The sequence below is a fragment of the Carcharhinus amblyrhynchos genome, chromosome 7 (assembly GCF_965287045.1).
Source record: "Carcharhinus amblyrhynchos chromosome 7, sCarAmb.v2.hapA, whole genome shotgun sequence".
Classification (NCBI taxonomy): domain Eukaryota; kingdom Metazoa; phylum Chordata; class Chondrichthyes; order Carcharhiniformes; family Carcharhinidae; genus Carcharhinus; species Carcharhinus amblyrhynchos.
In genome coordinates, this window is record NC_137330.1 from 55,644,661 (window position 1) to 55,670,509 (window position 25,849).

General features: G+C 41.2%; 1 protein-coding gene across 4 annotated transcripts in view; it reads left to right on the forward strand.

Moving 5' to 3' along the window:
• The window catches only part of LOC145344961 (proto-oncogene tyrosine-protein kinase LCK-like), an 87,049-nt gene that overhangs the window by 46,498 nt on the left and 14,702 nt on the right, over positions 1 to 25,849 (forward strand). For all 4 annotated transcript variants that reach the window (XM_080192352.1, XM_080192353.1, XM_080192351.1 and 1 more), the window contains exons 6-10: positions 545 to 648; positions 3,283 to 3,432; positions 3,521 to 3,673; positions 18,655 to 18,834; positions 21,099 to 21,175. In XM_080192352.1, coding sequence (XP_080048478.1) covers positions 545 to 648; positions 3,283 to 3,432; positions 3,521 to 3,673; positions 18,655 to 18,834; positions 21,099 to 21,175 — 664 coding nt within the window. The remainder of the gene's footprint in view (positions 1 to 544; positions 649 to 3,282; positions 3,433 to 3,520; positions 3,674 to 18,654; positions 18,835 to 21,098; positions 21,176 to 25,849) is intronic.

The following is a 25,849-nucleotide window of genomic DNA, read 5'->3' on the forward strand; positions in this document are numbered from 1 at the left end:
TGGAAGAAGATACCAGACAGAAGAAGTAAAAAATCAGATGGGTGAACTGAAAGTAAGGAAGAAAGAAGGAAATTGTTCTTTTCATTCTTCCTTGTCAAATGATGAGATTTTTGTTAAATGCATACTGGTGTTAAGGGAAAAAATATGTTTGCATGTAAACTACTCTGGCAATGTTAGTTATGTATGTTTCAACTGTGATTTGAGAAGCAAGAAATATGCATTCCAACCTGTTAAATTTTAGGCATTTTTGATATTATTTTAGTCATATTGTATTATGTAAAATTACGTAAATGGACCATTTTAGCGCACAAGCTTTTTTTAAGTGTGGAGGGAGTGTAGTATATTGCAAGATCTGAGCATTTTGTGACATTGCCCTCTCTGAAGTTATGTTCAATAATGTCTTCAATCAAGAAATGAAGTTAGTTCAATAATATCTGAATCCACATGGTGAGTTTTTCTCAGTGCAATAGACATCAAGAGGAGGCTGTTTTCAACTGACTTAAGCTAAACATGCATTAATGGTTTCCTGTTTACTAATTTTCAGATGGTTCTTCAGAGAAATAACCCGCAAAGATGCTGAGAGACAACTGTTAGCACCAGGCAATAAGTTAGGAACTTTTCTAATCCGAGAGAGTGAAACTAATAAAGGTTGGCAATTTATCAATGTACTTTGCATAGATGAGCATGTGAAATTTTACAATGTGACATTTACTTTGTGTCAAATCAGCAAGTGACTCAATGGAAAATGATGTCCTAGGATATAGTATTAAAAATGTCATATCTCACTCTTGATACTTTGCTGGGTAAAAAAGAAAATTCTAGATTCAAACTGAAGTGAAAAATAAAAAGTGTTAGAAAGGCTTGAAAGATGAGTGAAGTTTTCATCTGTGACCTTTCTATTTCTCTAATTTTCTATCTTTCTGCTTTAAATAATTGCTAAAAGAATTATACTTTACACATCTTTAGGTTGGAAAGGTTAGGGGATTTATTGAGAACTAAGCATTTTATATGTCTTCTCTAATAATTAAAAGAAGTGAGTTTTTAAATATATAAATTTAGTAAATAATATTTTCACTTTATTTTGCATGTGGGGAGCCACAAGAATGTTAACTCTCACTATGTTGTTACTTTAAGCAGTCAGTTTGGTTTTGTTGTATCAGTTTTACCTCAGTCAACAGCTTGTGAATTCATGTTCTGCTTCACAGAAGTGAACTGCTGTTGTGGGCCTTGCTTGTGCAACATTAGCTGATCATTTTCTACATTACAACAGTGATCAGTGATTGGTAGATTTTCACTCCCGAGGCTGGTAGGTTGAGTCAGGCAATCATTCCCCCAGTTCAGCACTTTCACCTCGTGAACAAGTACCCTGAGTGGCACAATTTTCCCCTGAAAGCCTGGGATGGAGTTGGGTTAGCCTGCATTGGATGTAGATTGATGGCAGCCACAAGGACTGCCAAGTGCTGAGGTAGCTTAAAAGACCTACCTCATTCTTCTGGGACATTGTCCCATTTGATTTCTTGTATATCAGGCCCCCCAGGCATCATATCTTATGATCACAGAATCTCTACAGTGAGAAGATTGGCCCATCGAGCTTGCATCAACTTTCTGAAAGATCATTTTACCCAGGCCCACCCCGACCCCCTATTCCCATACATATATCATGATTAATTCACCTAACCTACACATCTTGGGACATTAAGGAGCAATTTAGCATGGCCAGTCCAGCTACCCTGCACATCTGTGGGGACTGTGGGAAGAAACCGGAACACCTGGAGGAAACTCACACAGACATGGTGGGAACTTGCAAACTCCACACAAATGGAATCAAACCAGGGTCCTTGGCACTGTGAGGCAGCAGTGCTAACCACTGTGCCACCATACACTTCTCACACCCCCTCAACCCTGCACTCATTCCCCATATATGCTAGCACATGCTAACCTGTGCCCCTACCCATTCCAATGGCCCTTCATATTCTGCATGCCAACCCATGCTTCCCATCCATTCCTAATATGCGTTTATAGTCCCTATGCCAACTTAATGCCAACTCATGCCAATCCATGCCATCTGCCACCACCCTTTGCCCTTACACCTTCCAACTCACTCAGTATCCATCATGGGCACCTCAGGAGCCATGAAATGAAATTATATGAAATTAAATAAAGTTCTAAAGAGAACTTCAGAACTTATATCAAGTTCACTCTCTAAAATACAGCCCTATTCACAATAGCCCATTGAATATTTTAAACGGTCTTAAGTACTTAATCCATTATAAAAAATACCTGTGTTCATAAGTTCACATTAAAGGCAACTAATACTTTAATAACTTCTTTGAGCTGCCAATCAAACTGTGAACTTACAATAGCTGTCCTCCCCCAAAACTCCACTGTGATAATAATAGGTTTTGCAAGCAATTAGTAATACTACAATGATCACTCTTATGGGCACATCAGCAACTGAAACTGTTAGAACCGTTTTTTTCCACCACTTAGTCACAGACAGGAAACTTCATTTCAATTAGAGCTTGTCAGCTAAATATCTGGACAGCTTGGCAATTTTATGTACTTTATCCATCCTTCATAAGACAAGGCTTCTGCTGCAGTAAAAAAAAAGGTCTGTTTGATCGCAGTACTGAGTTCAAATGGCCCTACTGAGTTTAAATTTCCATCATGTGTGTGTTCACATCCCACCCTCTTTCCCCTACAAGCGTAAATGATCTCTGTGACTGAACAGCACCTTCTTAGCCTCCTCCTCCAGTGGGTTGTTTAATTGTTCATCACCATTCATGGCTGGATGAGGAGGACTGTAGAGCTTAGATCTAATCCATTGTTTGTGGAATCGCTTAGCTCTGCCTATCTCTCTACTTATTCTGTTTAACGAGCAAGTCATCCTGTCTTGTAGCTTCATCTGGTTAACACCGCATTTTTAGGTATTCCTAATGCTTCTCCTGGCATGCCATCCTGCATTTTTCATTGAATCAGGGTTGATTTCCTGGGTTGGTGGTCATGGGTGTGAGTAGCTGATATGCCTGACTATGAGGTTACATTTTATGGTTGAGTACAATTCTGCTGCAGCTGTTGGCCCACAGTGCCTCATGGATGCCCAATCTTGATGTGCTAGATCTGTTCAAAATCTACATCATTTAGTACAGTGGTAGTGCCACACAACATGATGAAGGGTATCCCCAGTGTGAATACAGGACTTTGTTATGCCAAAATGCTGTTGTTTATTTAACCACATTCGACTTACTAAAGGTTTAACTATTCTTTTGCTGTCTTGTGTAGGTGCCTTTTCACTTTCTGTGAGGGACTATGATTCGAAACATGGAGAAATAGTGAAGCACTACAAGATTAGAACCCTTGACAATGGTGGTTATTATATCACTCCCAGAGCCACATTTCCCTCTTTACAAAAACTTGTTTTATACTATGCAAGTAAGTACATGCAGACAATGATGCATAAATTTCATTCTAATAATACAGCATGGGCTTAACTGAATGACCACCAATATTATTTCTTCAGAAAATTCTGATGGATTGTGCCAACGTTTGATTAAGCCATGTCCAATGCTGACTCCTCAGAAGCCATGGTGGCCAGATGAATGGGAAATCCCAAGAGAATCCCTGAAGATGTTAAGTAAACTGGGTGCTGGCCAGTTTGGAGAGGTTTGGCTGGGTAAGTAGTGAAATCAATAGGATTTATAGATAAGCAAATCTACAATTCCAATACCAGTTTTTAATGGGGAACTGAGCTTTGTGTTGAACCTCTATTGTTTTGACATGCAGTGGTCAGAGATCTCCTTGGAGCAGCTCCTGTTTCAGTGCTATGTCTTTGCCAGGAAAGAGCAATGGTGTGGCCACGTTGATGTCTCTCCCTCCTTATCCACACAATATTTATTCCAGACACAAGCGACGTCAGTGTCATGGAAACCCCTGGGAATATGCAGGCAGTACCAATGTAGGCAGTACCAGTGTAGGCAATACCAATAAAGTGTTCTGCAAGCTCAAAGCAGATGGAAATTGGTATAAATTATTCTACATGCTGTTTATTTTGCCAATGCATTCAGTAAGAAATATATTTACACTTCCTTGTTTTTAGCTGATTCCAGTAATCTGTGAGCTGTAACAAAGCTAAAGCATGTTCCAATGGATGACTAGGATAGAGAACAGATTCTGAGTTGTCCTCCAAGGACACACACATCTGCTGTGTCATATGAGGAGGGACTAAATTGATTAGGATTATATTCACTGGAATTTAGAAGAGTGAGAGGGGATCTCATGAAAACTCATAAAATTCTAACAGAGTTAGACAGGGTAGATTCAGAAAGATGGTTCAAATGGTGGGAGTGTCCAGAACTTGAGGTTAAAGCTTGAGGATAAGGGATAAGCCTTTTAGAACTGAGGTGAGGAGAAATTTCTTCACCCAGAGGGTGGTGAATGTGTGAACTTCACTACCACAGAAAGTAGTTGAGACCAAAACATCTGATTTCATGAAAAAGATAGATATATCTCTTGGGGCTAAAGGAATCAAGGATATGGGAGGAAGAAGGATCTGGATATTGAATTTAATGATCGTCCATGATCAGGCTTGAAGGGCCAAATGGCTTACTCCTGCTTCTAGTTTCTATATTTCTGTGTTCCTGCTTGATGCTTCTTTAAAAGGACCATGTAGAAGTGATTGAGCTCTGGTACAGTAGTGATTAAGATGGGATGAAAGGCAGAATTCAAACACTTTATGGTGGGCTCTATTTCTGGAAATATGCACAAAAGTATCTTACAGTACACCCACACTATCATTATAGCATCAGCATGGAACACCTTTGCTGTATTTCAGTATTACAGTTACAATGTGAATACAACATAAATCCAGTGTGGGGCATTACCTTAAAATTGGAACCTGATTTCACTTCACTGCACAGTTGTATGTGCCTGGACACTTGGACCCAAATGTTTGCTCCCAGGTTGGAGCACAGAGTTGGGACATTTCCCAGCTCCACAAGCCTGAGATGAGAAAATGTGCCCCAAAGCGTTGGCTTTTTGTTTCAAGGAAGCTGGCATTTGTAGGAGTCAAAGAAAAACACCACACTAACATTGAGGGGGTTGCCGGGTGTGGAGACAGGCTGGGCAGAAGGTTATCTTGGAGCACCAGCACCTTGTCTCAGACTTTTAAAAGTAAATCAAATGAAGTCAACCCTCCATTCCTCACCTTGAGCAATCCCTCCTCTCACCCCTCACACACTCCCCATGCCCCATCCATGCTAGCTCATGGCATCTCATGCTGTCAACGCATTTGCCATGAGGTAGATAGATGAGGAACATGTTCTTGGTAACCATATGTTGAAATATTTCCTGCTCATGGCTCGTAAAGAGATGACTGGAGGCAGCTGCTATTTTACATGGGCAGCTGTTTCTATGAACCACGACTGTGCGATTCGAAAACCATGTCCATTCCTCCCGCTGCAAAAATGGTAGGTGCTGCGTTCAGGGGCGGGATTTACTGATGTGGGCTTCAGAACCATCTTCACAACATTGGAGAAGCTCAACACTGTTGCAAAAATTCAGGCTTCAATTTAAAGTTTAAAATTTATTAGTGTCACAAATAGGCTTACATTAACACTACAATGAATTTACTGTGAAAATCCCCTAGTTGCCATACTCCGACGCCTATTCGGGTACACTGAGGGAGAATTTAGCATGGCCAGTGCACCTAAGCAGCAGGTCCTTTGGACTGTGAGAGGAAACCGGAGCTCCCGAAGGAAATCCATGCAGACACAGGGAGAACATGCAGGCTTCGCACAGACGGTGACCCAAGCTGGGTATTGAATCCAGGTCCCTGGCGCTGTGAGGTAGCGGTGCTAACCACTGTGCCACCGTACTGCAATTTACATTTTTTTCCTAAAATTACATAGAATATGCATCTCTCTCACACACTCACCATCTCACACACTCATCCCTCTCTCACACACACTCCCCCTCTCTCTCACACACTCCCCCTCTCTCACACACACTCCCCCTCTCTCACACACACTCCGCCTCTCTCACACACACTCCGCCTCTCTCACACACACTCCGCCTCTCTCACACACACTCATCCCTCTCTCACACATACTCCCCCCTCTCACACACACTCCCCCTCTCTCACACACGCACACAGTTTAGCTCAACCAGTCCCTGTCAGCATTTCGGCTTCACTTGAGTTGCCTTCTATCCTTCCTTATCTAAGTCTCAAGATAACCCTCTACTCTCGTCTCTATTTTAGGATGGCGTGCAGGTCCCATTGTCCTACCAGAAAGTTGCATCCACCCATCAGCTGGGCTTTGGCCTCAGTAGGGGGAAGGGGCACAGTCAACGTCAGTAGACTGGCCTTAATGAGTCCTTTAGGTTGCCTAAATACCTAGCCATCACCAACCACACTGTTGCCCACCTCCTCTGCCCACCCCTCCTTGCCTGTCCAAAAGTGGCCATGAAGTAGGGAAATACCAGCAAACTGCTAAGTGGTTTGGCAGCGGGAAATTGTGGGCCCTTCAGCCTCAATGTTTGTCCCTCGTACCCTTTAAAATACGGCAAATGTATCTAATTCACACTCAATTGAAGAGAAATGAGTTAATGATGAAGTGGCACTGCGCTGATATATCTCAATTCTAGGGGTGGACAGCACACTGGGCTGTCAACGTAGCCTGTGTCACACCTCTGCTGCAAAATAATTTCCCTCCCAAGGATTCTGAGCCAGAGTGATTGAAGACAGATATTTGATGCAGAGGTGGGGATCCAGGCTGTTAATGTCCACAATGTCACACAAACTGCAATCCTGAAACATAACCTGTTGTCGAGTCTCTAGCTTATTTTATTTATTTGTTCATTGATATCCTGCATTTGAATTAGTTAATAGGGTGGAATTCTCCCCAAAAAATTCTAAGTGTTGAAATTGTGGGAAAACAGGAATAATTCGCACTGTTTTTTTCAGTGGGAGTTCACACTAGAACCTCCCACACGCTGTGCACTGCAGAGGCCACCAGCTGAATATTGTTAAATTTCAGGGGACGGGGCCTATTCATGTTGGAGAGGCTGAAACCAGCGGCCGTCTGTACCTTGGCCTCGAACTGTCAGCCTCCTCTGCTGGCCAGCTCAATCACTGACCAGCCCAGAACCCCCACAGTGCTGCCTTCTCCAACTATCCCATGGCCTTGATTGTAGCCCCCCCCCGCCAATCATTCCAGGGCCAGCTTCAACCCCCACCCCCCCGCCCCACCCCATCCCGTCCCGTCCTTGTCCGCCCCAATCTCCAGCTCCCCCCCCACCCCCACCCCTTTGCAGTGCCAAATCTCTGGCAGGCCCAGAGAATTCAGTCCCAGGCCTGATAATAATATTTAAAATATCATTTAATGCTCCGCATTTAAGCCCTGCCTTCCTGCCGATTTCCAGTGCAGAGCAGAGCATGCCAGAAACTGCACTGGAAGATGCTAGCCGAGTGTGAACGTACACGAATACCCCATGAATCGCTAAAAAGCCAGCGCAGCAGGATGGAAGAATCGCCCAATAGCATTTGTTCATAAAAAACACATTGCTTACTGTTGACTCACCTGAATTACTCAACCTTTAAACTCAGATTAACATCAGTGTGAAGCCACTTCCTTTCTCATACTTCTGGTGTGATTACACCCTCAATAAGTTTGAACCTGGACACTAATTTGTGCGAGAAGTTTCTGTTTCCTCAAGTCTTCAGCATACACCATTAATTTTAAAAATACTTTTAACGTGTCAATGGAATCTGAGGACTGGAGTTTACAGAGTGCGCATGGGCAGGGAGATAGATAGATGAACCTGTAAGATAGAAGTAGTGGCAAAATTGCCACCAGTCCGCTTAGCCACAGTTTGATAGGTGACAGGTCAGTTTCTGTCCGTGGCCCCATCGAGACCATTGAGTGGGCAATTGATGCTCAGTTAGGGGTCTGTTCCTGCTGCTGCTCCTCCAATATAACAGGTGGAATAAGACATCCAATGAGTAGCCTGGCAGATTTAACCCTGTGCTGGTCAATAATGGGGGCAGTGGGGGGGGGTGGGGGGCGAAAGCCTCCTTCCCAGACCCAATGTGACAATTGGAGAGCCTCCCCCCACTGTTTTGCCTTGCCATGTCCATCCTTCTCCTGCAACCCACCCCCACTTCCCCTCCTGTCCGACATTCCTCCCGCTTCCCCTTTTTGGGGACCTGTCAGCTTGGCCCTAGCAAGATTTGAGACTTACTTCAGTCTCTAGCTCTATTGCTGAATGCCACCTCTTTGCTGTAGCTACAGGATCAGCAGCGGCCACTGCTCCACTGGCATAAGGAACTGTTGGCCTGCTCTGTTTGGCTGACAGCTCCATGCGCCTCACTTCCTCTTGGAGACGATGGGAAGTCCCGTCTCCTGCTAATCAGAGGACTGTCACCTGAAAAATCAACTGGCTGAGTGGAGGAATCCCACCCTCAGCACAAAATCCCACCCTGAGCTTTCATTTTAATCTCAAAACGTTGAATTAGTCTCTGCCACTGTGTTATCCTTTGAAAATCAGGCTGGAATTTTACAGCCATTGCCCCGCCAGCGATGCAAGCGAGGACAGAGAATTTGTTGCTCAGTCAAAGCTCTGTTCACTGTAGCAGGAGCAGAGGATCCTGCTGGTTTGTACGGCCACACAATTCCAGCCCGGTGTTCATGATTTTTAGCCTTCTGTGGCGCTCACTCCCAGAGCTCAATTACAAACTCGAATTTCTTAATCTGATTTTAGTGGAGGTATTTTCGTCATAAAAAATCACTGTTATTGGCAATATTGCCATTCTTTTTGGCTGTACTTATTAAAATGTTATTAAATAGAGAGAAATGTGGGAATAATCTGCTTAATACATGAATTCAGTTGATTTTTAATTGTACTTATGTTACTGACATTGGATCATTGAAATTTCATTATGTAAGTTAGTCACCATTTTGGAAATATCTTTGTGTGTGTTGCCAGCATAGTCAGTCCCTCAAAGAGCATAAATTAAATTAAACAAGATAATAAAACAAGAAAGCCACAGAAGGAACAAGACCATCATACAACTTGTGTTTCCTTCTGTCATGTTAGGGCAGTCTGTGATATCCCACTCACTAACGTGTTTTATGCGCTATTCAAAAACGAATGGATGAAACGCTGCAAGTTGTCATGAAATTGTAACTTTGATTTTACCAGCTATATTAAGCAGAAAGAATATGAAATTTCATGATGTATCAGATTATACTGCAAGAAATGTTTCTTCACTACATGCTGGGCGATGTCAATTTACGATGTTTTATGTTTATGAGGATGAACTTCGAACAGCAATTTGGTTTAGTAGTTTTATTTCATTCTATTTTTTGCCTAACATTCTCTCTTTCTCATCTGAATATTGTGACTTGTGCAATGATGCAGCTTTGTCAGTGCAGCAAGTTATCTTTGTTGCCATTCTTAAAAAGTGAGTCTGGACCAGTGGCTATCAGCAGCTATTCAATAGAGCCAGCCATTATTAACTGCCAGCACATGTGTACATCTTGCTAAAGAGGTTTGCTAAATAGCTATCAGGAGTTAAATCCTTTAATGGGTTTTAATTATGACTTCTTCCTTCCTAACCCTATAGAAACTGAACACTCTTTCTCTTTTGCTAACTCCCTGGAACTCCTGCTCTCTGTTTCTGAGCGTAACGACTTTAATCAGGCAATTTAAGTTGGCCAGTTAGAATATGAGCTCCCTGATTAAGGGCCAAATTGATGGGCCAATCAGGGAGCCTCTTGCATTGTATTTAAGCAGGAGTGTCAGTTCCTCTGGGACTCCTAGTGTAGACTGCTAACTCAAAACACTCTGTCTGCTGCTGTCTGACCCATAAGTAAAGGGACTTTGGTGAAGAGACTTCTGCCTCCGAGGACTTATTAAACTGAGAGTATCCGTTCTTTGCTGCCTACAGTTCTCCAAATGACAGGAGTCTGCAAGTTAGCTGATTCATCCATTCTGATGCCATTTACATCCAGGCTTTTATTAACCAGCTCCACATCAGCTTGTTGTACCTCTTTAATATTAAACTCACTGAACTGTTCAACAACTCGAGTTAATCAAATGAGGAATTAAACTGAGACCCTATCTGCTCTCTCGGGTGGATGTAAAAGATCCCAAAGCTCCATTGGAAGAAGAACAGGAGAGTTCACCCTGTTGACCTGGCTAACAATGAGACTATTATCTCATTGCTGTGTTTCCTACAATGCAGCATTCACTGCACTTCAGAAGTACTTAATTGGTTGTAAATCATGTTGAAACATTCTGAAGTCACAAAAAGCACTGCAAAATCCATATAAATTCAAGCAGCAGAATAGATACATTACCCAAACCTGAGGCTCACCTTGAGTAAAAGTGACTAAATAGATCAGGAGGAAATTTGGCTGATATTCCTGCACTGAGAAAGAAAAAATTCACCAAGATAAATTTAGAAAATACAGAGACACATTAAAAAGTGGTTTGAAGGGGCAAAGACAGGTCTTGAGTACAGGCATAGCAGCTTTCAGTACCACAACAGTGAAAGGAGAAGAGGTGAATACTAGAAACACTAATGCTGTCCAATTGCCTTTGTCACATTATTGGCAGCCAAGCTTACAGCTCTGGAATTCCCACCCTAAAACTCTCTTCCACTTGCTCTTCCTCTAAAACTCTCTTTAAAATCTATCACTTTAACCAAGTATCTGGTTGTGACCCATAATTCAATGTTGATTTTTGTCTGGTTACACTCTTACCTAGCACCTTGGGACACTTTACTATGCCAGAGGCAATATACGATGCAAGTTTTTTGATGTTTCATAAAACACTCATGTGGCAGCCTTCTTTTCAGTGCAGGCCTTGGACTCAGCAGGTCAGGAATAGTATGAACTCAGTCTCAGGCAATGCAGTAAGTCCCTGTTCCTCCACTGAAGTGGTTTCATATGGTGCATCTTCAAGCAGAACCAGCTCCTTGGCATGGACAAAAATGTGCTTTAATCACTGCTGTACTTCATCTGCCTTTGTGTTTTTTATTCTGCCTGTTTGCTTTTACATTATCACTGTCATTCCTGGAGCAATTAGATGGGACTCGGGCGGGGTTGGTGCTGGGACTACCAGGGGCTTGTCCCCTGGCCATTGGGAGCCCTGAGCCCAGTCGCGTTGGAATGCGAGCACTATGTATCTCTGTTTGTTTGCTATGTAAAATATAATAAAAGCTTAAATAAACATATCAAAGAAAAATAATCACTCCTGCACAAGTTACCCTGTCCCACAGTGAGTCATCTCACTGTCCCAAGCCAGATCCAAATCCAATATCTAAATAATATGCTTTTTCTCTAAAGACTTGTCAATTTTATGGAGCATCTTGGCAGTTAATGCAACAGATAATAGCTTAGATGAAATTTTCAAGTCAGTGATGGATCAATCATTCCTTCAGCAGTCAGCAGAGGCAATTTTACAAAATCACATTCCTGGTGTTTAAGCCGCAGCCAGCGGGAGTACTTACTGACAAATCACGCATGCTCTGTGTATGATTTCTCTATTTTGATTTCCCTGGCGAATGGGACGGCCTGCCAGGAGCATCATTTTATAAAGTGATGATTCAGATACGGAAGCTGAAAAATGGCAACATTGGGATCTGAAATGTAAGGAAGTAAGCGAGCGGACAAGTATGAAAAGATTGATTCTATTAGTTACTGAGATCATAAATGCACCTCAAGCCATTACTCATTCGAACCCTCTGACCCTGCTGACTAATGAAGTTTTTGGCACTCGCGTAACATTTCAGTCACAGTCGCTGGTGTGATCTGTAGATTGCTAAAAATAGTACTTTCAATAATACATGGCAAATTTGGAGTGATAATTTGTACACCCACAGTGACCTGAATTAGATCATTTTGTGTTTGACGAGAATTATTCAAACACAGGACAGTTTGGATTATTTGGGAACTGTTTCTGGATTATTTGTTGACTTTCTTTTCCAAATTAAATTTGAATAATGTTTCAGGAAGTGATTCAAAGGAGGTGAATTACTTTATAATTCAAAAAGTATTTAGGGCATTAAAAATGGTCATGTTTGAATTGACATGACCATTGATAAACGTAATGCAATTAGTTAGGAAATCGAGTGACTGTTAGGTTCTTCACATCTAGAATAAGGTCACTTCCTGTAACTGAAATCAATCTAGTTTTAATTCACTTCCTTTCTGTATCATGAATAGGGTTTTGGATGATAATAATTAATATTCTAGTTTTCTGATTTGACCTCAAATTTTCCCCATCACCAAAATTGCCTCTTTCCACCTCTGTATGTTGCCCATTCCCAGGCCTTGCCCATCAGTTCACCTCTGAATGAAATGCTCATCCATTGCTGTGGCTCCGGAGTCACATGTAGGCCAGACTGGGTAAGGATATTAGTGAGCCATATGGGTTTTTCCAATAATTGGCAATAGTTTCATGGTCGTCAGTAGATTCTTAAGTCTGGATATTTTTTATTGAATCCAAATCCCACCATCTGCTACAGTGGGATTCAAACCCAGGGTCCCAGAACATTAGCTGAGTTTCTGGATTAACAGTCTAGCGATAATACCACTAGGCCATCACCCCCCCCCCAAATAAACAAAAATCACAGGATCTACACACTGAGAAAGACTCCCCAGATGAGAGTTCAGATACTGAATTACATTGGAGAGTGGTGAATGTTTGGAATGTATTGCCCAGAGAAGCCATTAAGGCTGAGTGAATTTTCTCAGAGGGAATTGGACATACATTTATTGAAAATATAATCTAAGGTCTATTAGCATATGTTCTATGTTTAAAGTAATTCACCTCCTTTAGAGTCACTTCTGAAAATGTTACTCAATCTAATTTTGAACAATGAACCTGACCAACTGGATCCAAATGGCCTTTTCTAGACTCGTACATTACTGCTTCCCTGTTGCATTGTCTGAGAAGTGCAGAAGTCTCTTCCTCAACATACAGCTCCAAGTTGTCTACTATCTTGGACACATGAGATGGGAATGTCTCCCAGCAATTCTGAACATGTTCGTGTCAAATTGCTTTTGCTGTTGTTCTACAGGAACAGCTATTCCATTTATTTTAAATGGGTCAGTACCTCCAAGGAAAAGATGGAGAGAGGATTTAAACAAAATGGGTTTGTATGATACAATCACTCACAGGAATTCATACCCTACCTAATTCCTGATGAATATTAAATTCTACATGAAGCCTGTTTTCCGAGTTCACAACCAATTTGACTGAAGCTGCATATAATTTTCATTAGCATTTATAATTTTATTTCCATAGCATTCAACAAATGAACATATGCAGACCAGAATTATTTATGATTTAATAATTTATTTTCTTCATTGGGAATATTTAAAAATCAAAAGGGCATATTCCTTTAAAAAATAGGGAACAGCAATATGCAAAAAATTCTTCAATGATCATGGGTTACTTAGCCTAATAAATCCTGATCTATGCATTCCAAATAAGGTAAAGGTGCAGTAGCCTAAAAATGTGATTTCCCAGTGAGGATAGTTTGTTGTCTGTGGAGAATATTGAATGGACAATTGAGAAAATGTGGAGTGTAGTAATGTTTTGAGTTGTACTGTATATGCTGCCCATTCAATATTTTAAGGTGTAGATGAAAGTTGATTGTATTAATACACATGTTTGATAAGACAGTTTAGCAAATCTGTAGTGTCTATCAATATTCCAACATTGGCAGACTACTGTGCCATGACTTGGTTACATAGCCCAGAATGTTATGCTCACCCTGGTGGGTCTGAGGCAGGGTGGGGGAAGCATAAAATATGCCAGTGGGAATAGATCTCACTATCTGTCTGTACCTTGCATCATTTTGAACATATTTAGCAAATTTCCTCTCAACCTTCTGTGCTTTGAGGAGAGCAACCTTAGCTTATTCAATCTAGAACCCAAGTCTTTCATCCCTGAAACTATTCTTGTAAATTTTTTCTCTATCCTCTATAAACCCTTCACTTCCTTCCAGATGTGCAATGCCCAAATTTACACCAGTTGAGGCCAAAGCAGGGTTTGTAAATATTTCATCATCACTTTCTTGCTTTTGTGCTTGATTCATCTGTTTATAAAGCGCAAGGTCATGTATGCCTTTTTAACTGCTTTCTGAACGTGCCCTTCCAAATACAGTAGCATGTGTACATTTCTAGTGCAGATCTCTATGTTTCTGCACTCCCTTTATTTTACATTGTATCTCCTCATTCTTTCAACTTTTATCACTTAATTTTTCTCAGCACCAAATTTCAGCTGCCAAGTGTCTACCTATTCCACCAGCCTCTTTTATGTCCTCTTGAAGTCTACCATTGTTCATATCACGGTGTACAATACTTCCAAGATTTGTGTCATCAGCAAATTGTGAAACTGTGCCCTAAGCACTCAAATCTAGCTTGTTAATAAAGATCGAGAAAAGCAGTGGTTCTAATACTGACTCCACTGTATAACATCCTTCAATCCAAAAGAATGAGGCTGTAAAATCCCACCCAATATGCCTTTCACAAATCCTAACTGGTTTTCCTTAATTAATCTGCACCAATCCAATTTTGTCCTGGATCAATGCTTCTGAAAACTTTCCTGCCACGGGGGTTAAACTAACTGGCCTATAGCTTTTTAGGTTGTTGTGTCATTCTTTCATCAACAAGGGTGCAATATTTTCAGTTCTCTGGTACCAGCCCTGTACCTAAGGAGGATTGGAATATTATGGCCAGTACCTGATCAAATCCAGACTTCCTAGCACCTCTTTATGAATGTTTAACCCATCTCAGTAGCTCAATCACATCTTCTTCATTTTTCTTCTTCCTTGTTAAAGACAGATGCAAAGTATTCATTTAGCACTTCAACCATGCTGTCTGCCTTCAGACAAAGGATTTCTTCCTGGCCCTAATCTTCCCCAGCCCTCCTTTTATGATCTTTTTACTATTTATTTGCCAACATGAGACTTTTGGATTGTCTTTTGTAATAGTTGTCAGCCTTTACTCTTTCCTTGTTCCTGTTCTTTCCTTTTTTTATGTCTCCATTAAACATTCTATATTTAGCCTGGTTCTTGTACTATCAGTCCAACATCTGTCTTCTACTTTTTCTTATTTTCTGTTAATTTCTTCATCCAGTGAGTTCTGGATTTGGTTGGCTTAACTTTCCTTGTGGCAATGTACCTCACTACCTCACCTCTACCCAAGCCACCTCCTCTGTAATGGCAGCCCATTGTTTCTGTGACTTCAGTTTACCTGGTCCAGATTGGTTCTCATCCCACTGACCATTATGGTGGGATTTTCAACCCCCCCACCCCACACCCAAACCAACAAGATCATCCAGTCCTGCAGAAAGTCAGTGGCGTTTTAGCTTGACCACCACATCCCCCATGACAGGCCCCACCCTCAGCATACCCGGAAAACCCTGGCCAAAGTTTCTTTTACTCTGGATTGCTCCATGGCCTTTTCTGTAATTATTCTAAATCTTATGATACAATGATCACTGTTCCCTAAATGCTTCCCAACTGACACTTAATCTACTCAATGCACCTCATTCCAGCAATATCTCATTCCTCAGTGGCTGGAAGCCTATTGATCAAGATAAATCTCCTAAATGCAATTCAGAAACTATCTCTGCAATACATTGTTACTATCCCTGTGTTTATTAGGACAATAGAAGTCTTCAATTATCACCATGCTATCATTTTTGCACCTTTGAATTTTCTCACAAATCTGCTTCCTTGTATCTTTTTCACTACCTGGTAGTTTACAAAAAAATACCCAGTGGGATAATAGTTTCTCAATTGTTTCTGAGTTGGCGTGGCAGGTCAGAAGATCCCATCGTAGAAATTCCCAACTATAGCAGCAGCAGCAGCAGTGGATCTGAGTCCACAGCAGATCTAAATAAATTTGATGGTCTCGTTAAGAGAAGCTGCTGTAATAGACAGTGCATGAAATGGAAATTAGACTGCTGTGAATGTGGGTAAGGGTGGTTTATGTTATATGTCGTGCTTTTGTAATACCTCAGGCCACACGATGCATTTTGGGTGTAATTTCTTCTGGGCTTCTGATTGATTTTTGTAACTTTGGCAGTAACCATGGAAAAACATTGTAAATGTTAAGCAAATAACTGAGAGGAACATGAGGGGTGATCAGTCACTATATAGCAGTTTCTTTGATCACTTCAAAAAAAAGGCTTCTCTATTAATTTTGTTTCTTACTGATTTTATTTCCTGTGTATAGCAGTAAGGTAGGGTTTTTAAACCTAGACCTAGAAATAGAAAATTGCAAATACCACAAGCTCTGCTTGTAAATCAAGGCATTCACCTTGTCTCTTTAGTGGTTGATTCAAATATTTCCATGATACAAAGTACTACCTGACCAATCTGACAAAGGGAATCCACAACAGAGTTTCTTGCGAACAGCAATTGCACAAGGAATGAAATATTTAACAGTGAGTAATTGCTCACATTGAGAGTTTAGTTTAATATTTTAAATGACTTCAAAAGGTAGTTATGAGTCTGGAGATTAAAATCTTCATTTGTTCTATTGATTTTGTTATTGTAAACATTTTTAAAAAGTGCTTGGCCTTTCAGAATATAATCATGATTCTAATCCTCTTTAGCCTTTGAGAAAAATTTATATGAAGAACATCTTAAAATAAACAGGCTTATCAGTAGTGGGGACAGAGAATCATGATCCAAATACATTTGTTCACTAATATCTAACTAATCTGTAACTACATCTGTACACTAATATTAGATGTTTGTACACTAATCACACACAGTCATTTGCAGTTCATTGTCTTTGTAGTGAAATAGTGGCAGAAAAAATATGTATATTGATGTTTCCATCAGGGGAACTGTTACAACCAGAAGAGCAGTCATGGGATTCCTTTCTTATTCCGCTTCTCTTTTGTCTGCAACCAGATGTTTTCTTTTCAGTCAAGGATATCTTTGCCAATTTAGTGTGGATTTGTCTTTCACATACCGGGCAGGGCCTTGAATCCACTGTCGCCATTCCTGAGAGCGCTAATGGGGGCTCAAGGTGCGGCAAACCCAGAAGTCGAGGATCGTGACTTCAGTTTTTCGCTGCCCTTTGCTGGCTGCATAATTAGGTTCACATCCACAATCGGCATGAACCTGATTTAAATACATTTTAATTGATTTAAATATAATTAAACGCTTCTCAGTGTGTATAGACCCCCTCCCCCCACCGACATACATTCACACTGTGCTGGTGTGACGTCACATTTACAACAGGTTCAGCCAGATGTGAAACTGTCATGGGGACCCCCTTCCTCAGGGGCGTAAAGGTGAGTGTAGCACCCAGGGAGAGGTTCATGACTGGGCGAAGTCCTGACACTGATCCTGTCACAGGATAGCACTGCCAGGTTGGTACTGTGCGTGATCACATGTATGTGACGTTGGCCATGAGAAAGTGAATTTCTGAGGTTGGAACCAAAGGCGGTCCTGATCCCACTGGTGATGCCTGCCTGCCCACCTGTGCGATTTTACTCAAATCCACCAGTGAAGGGAGTAAATGAGCTACTTTGCCCTTCTGTTGTTTTCCCTCCTGCAGCCACTGCCGTTGCTCTGCCTGACCTCACCCCCCTCCTCCTTCCTTAACCAGAACAAGGGGATCACTAGTAAAACAGCAGTGATCCATTTTTCCGGTGACTCATATAATGTTCATCATGTAACACTGAGACTTTATAAACAATGTCCTCAGAGAATTTTCAGAATTATGCGAGAGCACGGGTCAAATTTTGACCAAGTACCCCAGGAAATTCTCAGGGCAGGATTTTCTGGCCACACTCGCCCCAAGACCAGAAAATCCTGCATGAGATCAATGGACCTTTGCATGGTCCACACCACACCCCGTGGGCCCACGACAATTCTCGTGGCAGGTGGGATGGGAAAATTCCGTACTCAATGGCCAGAATTTTACCGGCACGCCCGCTCCAATTCCAGAGAATGGCATTCTCCATTGGCCTCGAGTGGAATCATTTGAACTTCAGGCAAATGTGCCAGTAAAATTCAGCCTTATGTGTTTCAGAAGTCGTCTTTAAATCTCCAGCAGCAAATGAACTGTGAAATCTGAACAGAAATTTAAGTCGTGCTCAAATTCCTCTGCAACAACTTATTTATTTGTGTTCTGCTCATTACTGTCAGGGAAAGTCAATGAAATGTTTACTCCTAAACAGTGTGCAGCCTCTTTAATGAGTGGTAGCAGAAATGTAATTGTCAATCAGAACTTTAATAGAATCTCTACAGTGCAGAAGGAGGCCATTTGGCCCATTGAGTCTGCATTGATCACATTCCCACCAGACCCTATTCCTGCAACCCCATATATTTACCCTGCTCAGGGTAAATGATTATCAGGATGGCCTTTCCTAGCACATGCTTCAACTTTTTAACAAGGTGGTGCCTCGTGCTAAACAAGGGCAAAACCAATGTTACGGCTCAAGACCCCAAATCTTTATTACTTACTGAATAATGTATTAAGCCAAATTTTTCCATAATGTTTAAGGGCTCTGATTTTAAAACCTTTTGTTGAATGTGTAACTCCCTTTGGGAAAAAGCAGCCGTATAAGAAGTTATTAAACGTGATTTTAAGGATTTTTTTAAAAATCTAAACACAGGTTACTATAAGGACAATACCAAGGTTGCTGTTAAGATGCTTAAGGAGGGCAGCATGGCTCCTGAGGCATTCCTGGCAGAAGCCAACCTAATGAAGGAACTTCGACATAGCAAGTTGGTGCAACTGTACGCCGTTGTGACGAAAGAACCTATATACATAGTAACAGAATATATGGCAAAAGGTACAGTAATGACACTGCTTTTAAATATCTATCCAGTGCAAATGCACTTTGGGTGATTATGTGTACACTGGCACAGAATTTTGGAATGAAAAGTTTTGTTTTGAAGATAGGCAGTGCAATATTTGTAACTGGAAAGTGAAAGCTTGGTTTTTGGCTCTTATTTTTTAAAGCGGCTATTGCTCACATGTATAATTGTGTTCATCCTTGTGTCCACACCTGTGCCAACATATCTAACAGGCTTTTTGTCCCATGCTTCACTCCACTTTTTATTGACCAAACAAATGTGACTGTCCTACATGTGTGGGTAAATGGCTGATACATCTAAAGTACACATCTTGGGACACTAAAGGGCAATTTAGGGTGGCCAATCCATCTAACCTGCACATCTTCAGACTGCAAAGAAACCAGAGCACCTGGGGGAAACCCACGCAGACATGCAGAGAATCTTCAAACTCCGCATAGATAGTCACCCAAAGCTGGAATTGAAACCGGGTCGCTGGAGCCGTGAGGCAGCAGTGCTAGTCACTGTGCCACCATGTCATTCCTCTTATGTGTATGGAGGGAATTTTGCCCCAGTCCTTGTGAGGAGTGGGTGGGTTCTGCCTGAAATACATAGGGGAGTTCCCTGTGTCCATGCATGGGTCGTGCAAAAGCATTTCTTTCTTTGTGGAGTTGGCGTTGCTGGATCTATCAGGCCCCATCCCATCAAAGTGACAGAGGAAAGCGTGTCCCCAGTTTCTCTGTGCACAGACTGCCAGAGAGTCTGGAGAGGAAGCTCGCCTGTGCAGCTGGAGAGATATGTGATGGTTTTCTCACTGAAACTGACATTCTGACAAATTATCGGAAAATTCTGCACAAAAGATGAGTCTTGAGGAAGTGCAAATGACTACATCAAAACCATTATCAGTGCTTGCTATCTGAAGAAATGGGACTAGTGGCCATAGTCTGAAATCGTTGAACTTGGTGTAGAGTCTAGAAGGCCATAACACCCCCATGGAAAGGTGAGATGCTGATCATTGATAGATCATTGAAACAGCTTAGGAGGCCGATGATCAGAGTGGATCTAAGATAAATAATTAAAATAGCAAACAAGCAGAAGCTCAGGGTGATCAAAAAGCATTACCAAATGCTTTTTAATTTATGCTGAATGTAGTGTAAACAAAACCAAATGATACTTTTGAAGTATTGGCTCAAAAAAAGACTCAAGTCAAGACTTATTCTGTAAATAAATAGCAATGTCATTCTGTATCTAATATATATAATTTCACACTATGGAGATTACTTTATATCGTCCCTGATTTCAAATCCTGTCATATTACTTATCTCACTCCTGAAAAACATTTTATTTAATCTCTGCGTTGTTTACAAGGAGATCAAGATGCTTGACGGCATATTAAATACAACCTTGATCATACATTTGTATAAATTAACATTTTACCTATCTATAAAAATTTGTTTGACAAATTAACATTTTTATTTTATGCATAGTATACAACTGTATTTCACTTCCAAATACAATTGAATAGGGTATCCATTATTTCGCTATCATTTTGCACAAAGCTGTAGACAATGGGTGGAAATTTCTTCAGGGCCACCTATGTGTCCAAGATTAACAATTTTCAGGTGATCTATCATCACCTGTCACATCTCCACAGTCAGTTTGCTCATTTGATACAGACAAGCTTTAGGGCAACTTCCTCACTGACAAGGGGAAGGATTGGGGTGATCAGCATTACTGTGGAGTCAGGGGACGATCCCTGGTTTCACAGAAATTGTTTCAGAAAGTGGAAAAAAAAACCCTCAACTTTTGGTAGCCGCAATGGCCACTGAAATATCCCGAGCTGAACAGGCCCAAACCAAACTCTATCAAGAAGCCTAGAACAGGTGTTGAGCTCCTCATTTACAAATGCAAGGAGCTTGGCATCTGCTGTAAGTGGATGGCAGAAATACCAGATAAATAGTTTGACCCAGTATCAGTGGAGACATCTTTCAGACCGGTTCGGGTGCAATGTTTCTTAGAAGTGCCTTTGTTGTTCAATGATGTGTGTTCAATAACCAATTTTTGCTTGCAATGCATTTTGCAATGAATTTGGATTTGCCAATATCCACTTTGTGATTCCTTTTTAAAACTGCACTTTACACTTTCTACCTGGCTAAAGTAAGATGAAGTGAGGGGGGTGTGTTACTGACACTGCAGAATTCTCTTCCTCTTTCATCAGTGATGATTTTCATGTGATTTGATCATGTCTCTAATTTTGCTGCAGGTAGCTTACTGGACTTCTTAAAGACTGATGAAGGTGGTAAGATTCAACTAGCAAAATTAATTGACATGTCTGCACAGGTTGGTCTGCTGGGATTATTTTATATTTTTTACTTCTGTTTCACTTTTCACTCAGAGTGCCTGAGAGTGTGACAGGCACTCTCAAAAAATGGTTATAGCTGACCCGACCTAGTTTTTGTGCTTAATCAATATACAATGTGAGACTGGAGTTCAACTAAAGGGAGGCAATGGTCTGGTGATATTATCGCTAGACTATTAATCCAGAAACTTAGCTAATGTTCTGGGGATCCAGGTTCAAATCCTGCCATAGCAAATGGTGGAATTTGAATTCAATAAAAACATACCTGGAATTAAGAATCTACTGATGACCTTGAAATCATTGTAGATTGTTGGGAAAAAAAACCCCATCTGGTTCACTAATGTCCTTTAGAGAAGGAAATCTACTGTCCTTACCTGGTCTGGCCTATATGTGACTCCAGTCCACAACAATGTGCTGACTCTTAACTGTGCTTGGGCAATGAGAATGGGCATTAAATATTGGCCAGCCAGCAATGCCCATGTCCCACAAATGTATTAAAAAATTACTGCTGTCCATATCTATTAAACAGATGGTGATTTAGGAAGACAAAATGTGACAGCAACTTTGATATAATGATACACTAAAGAAGGAGACTGTTCAGCCCATTGGACGTGTGCTGGTCTTTGTAGCACTATTCAATTAATCACCCCCTCCCCCCTACCATTTCCCAATGAAGCTCTAAATTTTCATATCTCTTTATGTCAATGCTGCAAGAAGTATAGAATTCTTTGGCTGTTCATACCCCACTGCCGGTTAGAATGGAGGATCTGGCACTCAGCCAACTCCCCGTTCACTACAGTGAGATGGGAGAATCAGGCCCCAAATTTTCACTGCGAATTTCTTCAGATACTCTCTGAATCAACCTACAGTAATTCTGATGGATGAAAACCAAGATAAACCATGTAAGTGGAATTTCTGCTAATTGTCTGCTGAAGTTAGCATAGCCAATTAGGAGTCCCCTGAGAAAATTCCTGATGATCACATTGCTTTTGGATTCCAGTACAGAGTATATAATCACCAGTGCTTTACATGTTATTCTGCCAATCAACTGCCATATGTTAGGCAGAATCCTGAGTAAACTACATAGATTTCTAAATGCGAGCAGTTATTGTTGTGTTCCTTGCAAATCTGTTTGAATTGATAATTCTCTCTTATCAGTGACTAGGGTCACTAAAGGAAATGCAGGGCACTGATTAAAAAGTCAAATATTAAATGAAATAACAACGCACACATGCTGCAGGAACATCGGCATTTTGCATGAACTGCTATAAAGTTGTTTGGCAATGCCATTTCCTGGCCTTAAGCTTACTATTCCCTAATTCTTCGAAGGCTGGAGTCTCTACTGGATCAATGACATTGATTTGATTTACTATTGTCACATGTATTAGTCTACAGTGAGAAGTATTGTTTCTTGTGTGCTATACAAACAAAGCATACTTACCTAGCCAAGGAAAGGAGAGGGTGCAGAATATAATGTTACAGTCATAGCTAGTGTGTACAGAAAGGTCAACCTAATGCCTTGGCCTCCATTAAGTACTCATGTAGAGGGGCTTTACTCTGCCTGACAAGCTTGGTTTCTCTCATCCCTTGTAGAAACATGGCCCACTTGGTGGGGGCACTGCAGCCCAGGGTTGAAATCTGGACTCCCAAAAAGGATAATGTGGATGTTTTTTCAAAAACATGTATATTTTTAAACTACATAAGAACACAAGAAATAGGAGCAGGAGTAGGCCATTTAGCCCTTGAACCTGCCCTGCCACTCAATAAGATCATGGCTGATCTGAAGTGGATCAGTTCCACTTTCCTGCTTTCTCCCCATAACCCTTAATTCCCCTGTCTATCAAAAACCTATCTACCCGTGACTTAAATATATGTAGCGAGGTAGCCTCCACCACTTCAACGGGCAGAGAATTCCAGAGATTCACCACCCTTTGAGTGAAGAAGTTCTTCCTTAACTCTGATCTAAACTGTCCCCACCTTATCTTGAGGCTGTGCCCTCTAGCCCTGCTATCCTTTCTAAGCGGGAAGAATCTCTCTATCTCTACCCTATCCATCCCCTTCATTATCTTATACATCTCTATAAGATCCCCCCTCATCCTTCTAAACTTCAACGAGTACCGACCTAGTCTATTTAGTCTCTCTTCATTGTCCAACCCCCTCATCTCCGTGAACCTCCTCCTTAACTGAAATAAATTTGCCATCCTACCTTAAAATTCCTGCTTGCAAAGAATAGCTAACCTGATTTGCCATAGGTGCATTGTACTGAGCCTCCAAAGTGAAATATTTCCAGTAGATTTGTTTGACTTCCAGCCTCTGAGACAGACCATGGTCTCTTCCACAAGCTGAAACATCTAAATCCAGAAAGGCAGCACCACTTGTGCTTCGGGTAGCTGCATCTGCTCAGAGGTATTGCAGCACACTGGGAGACAGCAACTAATACAGTGCTTGAGGAGAGCATCTTCAAAGATCCTAACATGAACGCACTCGATAAGTGAAGCAAAGGCAACAAATCAGCTGATACCTGAAAGTTTATTTGTTCGAGCATTTGAGAATTATTTCTCAAATAAGATAATGGTTCTTTGTAGAACTATTCAATTAATCACCCCCTCCCCCTACCCTTTCCCCATGAGACCAGGTGCTGATGCAATGGGCCAAATGGCCTTCTTCCATGCTATAACAATTCTGTGAATTAATAAGATGTTTTTTATTGCAAATAGTTCAATTCTGATTCCTGGTTCTGAGATTATAAAAATATAGTTGGATACATGCTGCAGGACTGTTGTGCAAATGGTTGACAAAACTGCCCATTTATCTAGTAGTGTTCCTAGTTCTGAGCCAAATGCTTCAGGTTCATGTCTCATTCCAGCACTTGATGGCCAAGGAAGGTGCATTTATAACACAAACAGGCATTGATTTATAAATTGTGCTAAGATTCACCAAAGGCAGGCAATAAGAGTGGGAGAGATTCCTGATCATGTGATGGAAATATATTGGAGTCTTTACCATCATTATCCATAGCTCCAGGCTAGAACATGCATGTAAAAGTGCATCTTGCCATTGCCAACTCTGATTTCTTGAGGTTGGCTCAGTTGCTTGGATGTTTGGTATAGATCAGCTTCTGTGCCAATAGTACAGGATTCAATTCCTGGTGTAGACAGGGTTGATTCCGAGCTTGTCTCCTGGCTGTGCCCATGATGGAAGTTGTGGCATTGTGGGTCACATCTGCCTCTAGGCAGAGAACTCAAGAAAAAGAAGAAATACTCGCAGTACTACAAAGGTGCATGAATTAGGCCCTGGAAGAGAGTTTTGTCATCTGCTGAAAGACTGAGTGAATTGGGCTTCTCTGGAGTTCAGAAAAATGAAACAGATGGCATTCTGAAGGGACTTCTTAGGATAGGCATAGTGAAGTCATTACCTCTGGTTGGGGAATCCAGAATATGGAGCACAGTTTCATGATAAGGAGCTGATTGTTAAGGACTGAGATGAGGAAAAATAGCTTCACTGAAAGGGTTGTGAATCTTTGAATTCTCTACCCCACAGGGTTGAAGATGCTTCATTGTTGAGAGGCCAAGAGAGACAGATGAATCAAGAGGAGTAGTTGGGAAAGTGGAGTTGAAGTATAAGATCAGCTATGATTTTATTGAATGAAGGAGCAGATTCGAGGGGCTGAATAATCTAGTCCTGTGTCGCTTCCTATTGACTTATGTTCACATGTATGGTGTGAATTCATGGACAGTCAATGTGTAATGTCATGGCATGCACCTGATGGGTGAGATATCTTGTTGGGAGGGCATAGACAGGAAAAGTAACTCCAATTATGTGATTTCTACTTTCATTCTTCGGCTGAGAGTCTGGTATTGCAGATTGGCCATCCGCTCTGAACGCTGCCTGATGTTCCTTTCTGCTATCTATTTATATACATTATTTATGGCCATGGATGAACATTTTCATGAGTGGAATATCCCATGAAGGTATATTTACAAAACCGTGAAATGGCAGCAAAATACTGTAGTTTCTGGAATTTTGGGATAAAAGGAGAAAATGCTGGAAACATTCAGCAGGTCAGGCAGGACCTGTGCAGAAAGGAAGGTAGGATTATCGTTTCAGGCCAATGACCTCTCATTATGACTCATAAATAATTTAGACATCATTATACAAAAATGGAAACATATTCAAATGAGAAAGCTGCAAGGCTAATTCAGATAAGTTAGGGGAATGGGCCAGGTTATTTAACGTAGAGCTCTTTTTGAGTCAGAAAGCTTTCTTGAAGTTCTTCTTCATTTTCCATCATTTTGGCTTGTTTCAGCATTTTAGCAAAGTTGTGGATTTTGATCCCTTTTTGCCACTATGTTGGGAGGACGTTGGCTACAGAATCGTACCTCTTAAAGAAGCCTTCATAGCCTTCAATACGTTAACACAAATATTTATTTAACTACTTTGCACATGTATATTTTAAAGGAGCTACCTGCATGTCTAGGTCTTCACTCATCACTGCTAAACACCACACTGCACTCGGAGCAGGAGTTTCCGACCACACTCGGGTTTATTAGTGGTTACTTATTGAAACAGCACCAACATTGTGATGAGGCTGTGGAAAAAGCAACTAGCGTTTTATTCCTGGAAGTAACATCTCACTAATCCCAATATAAAAGCAT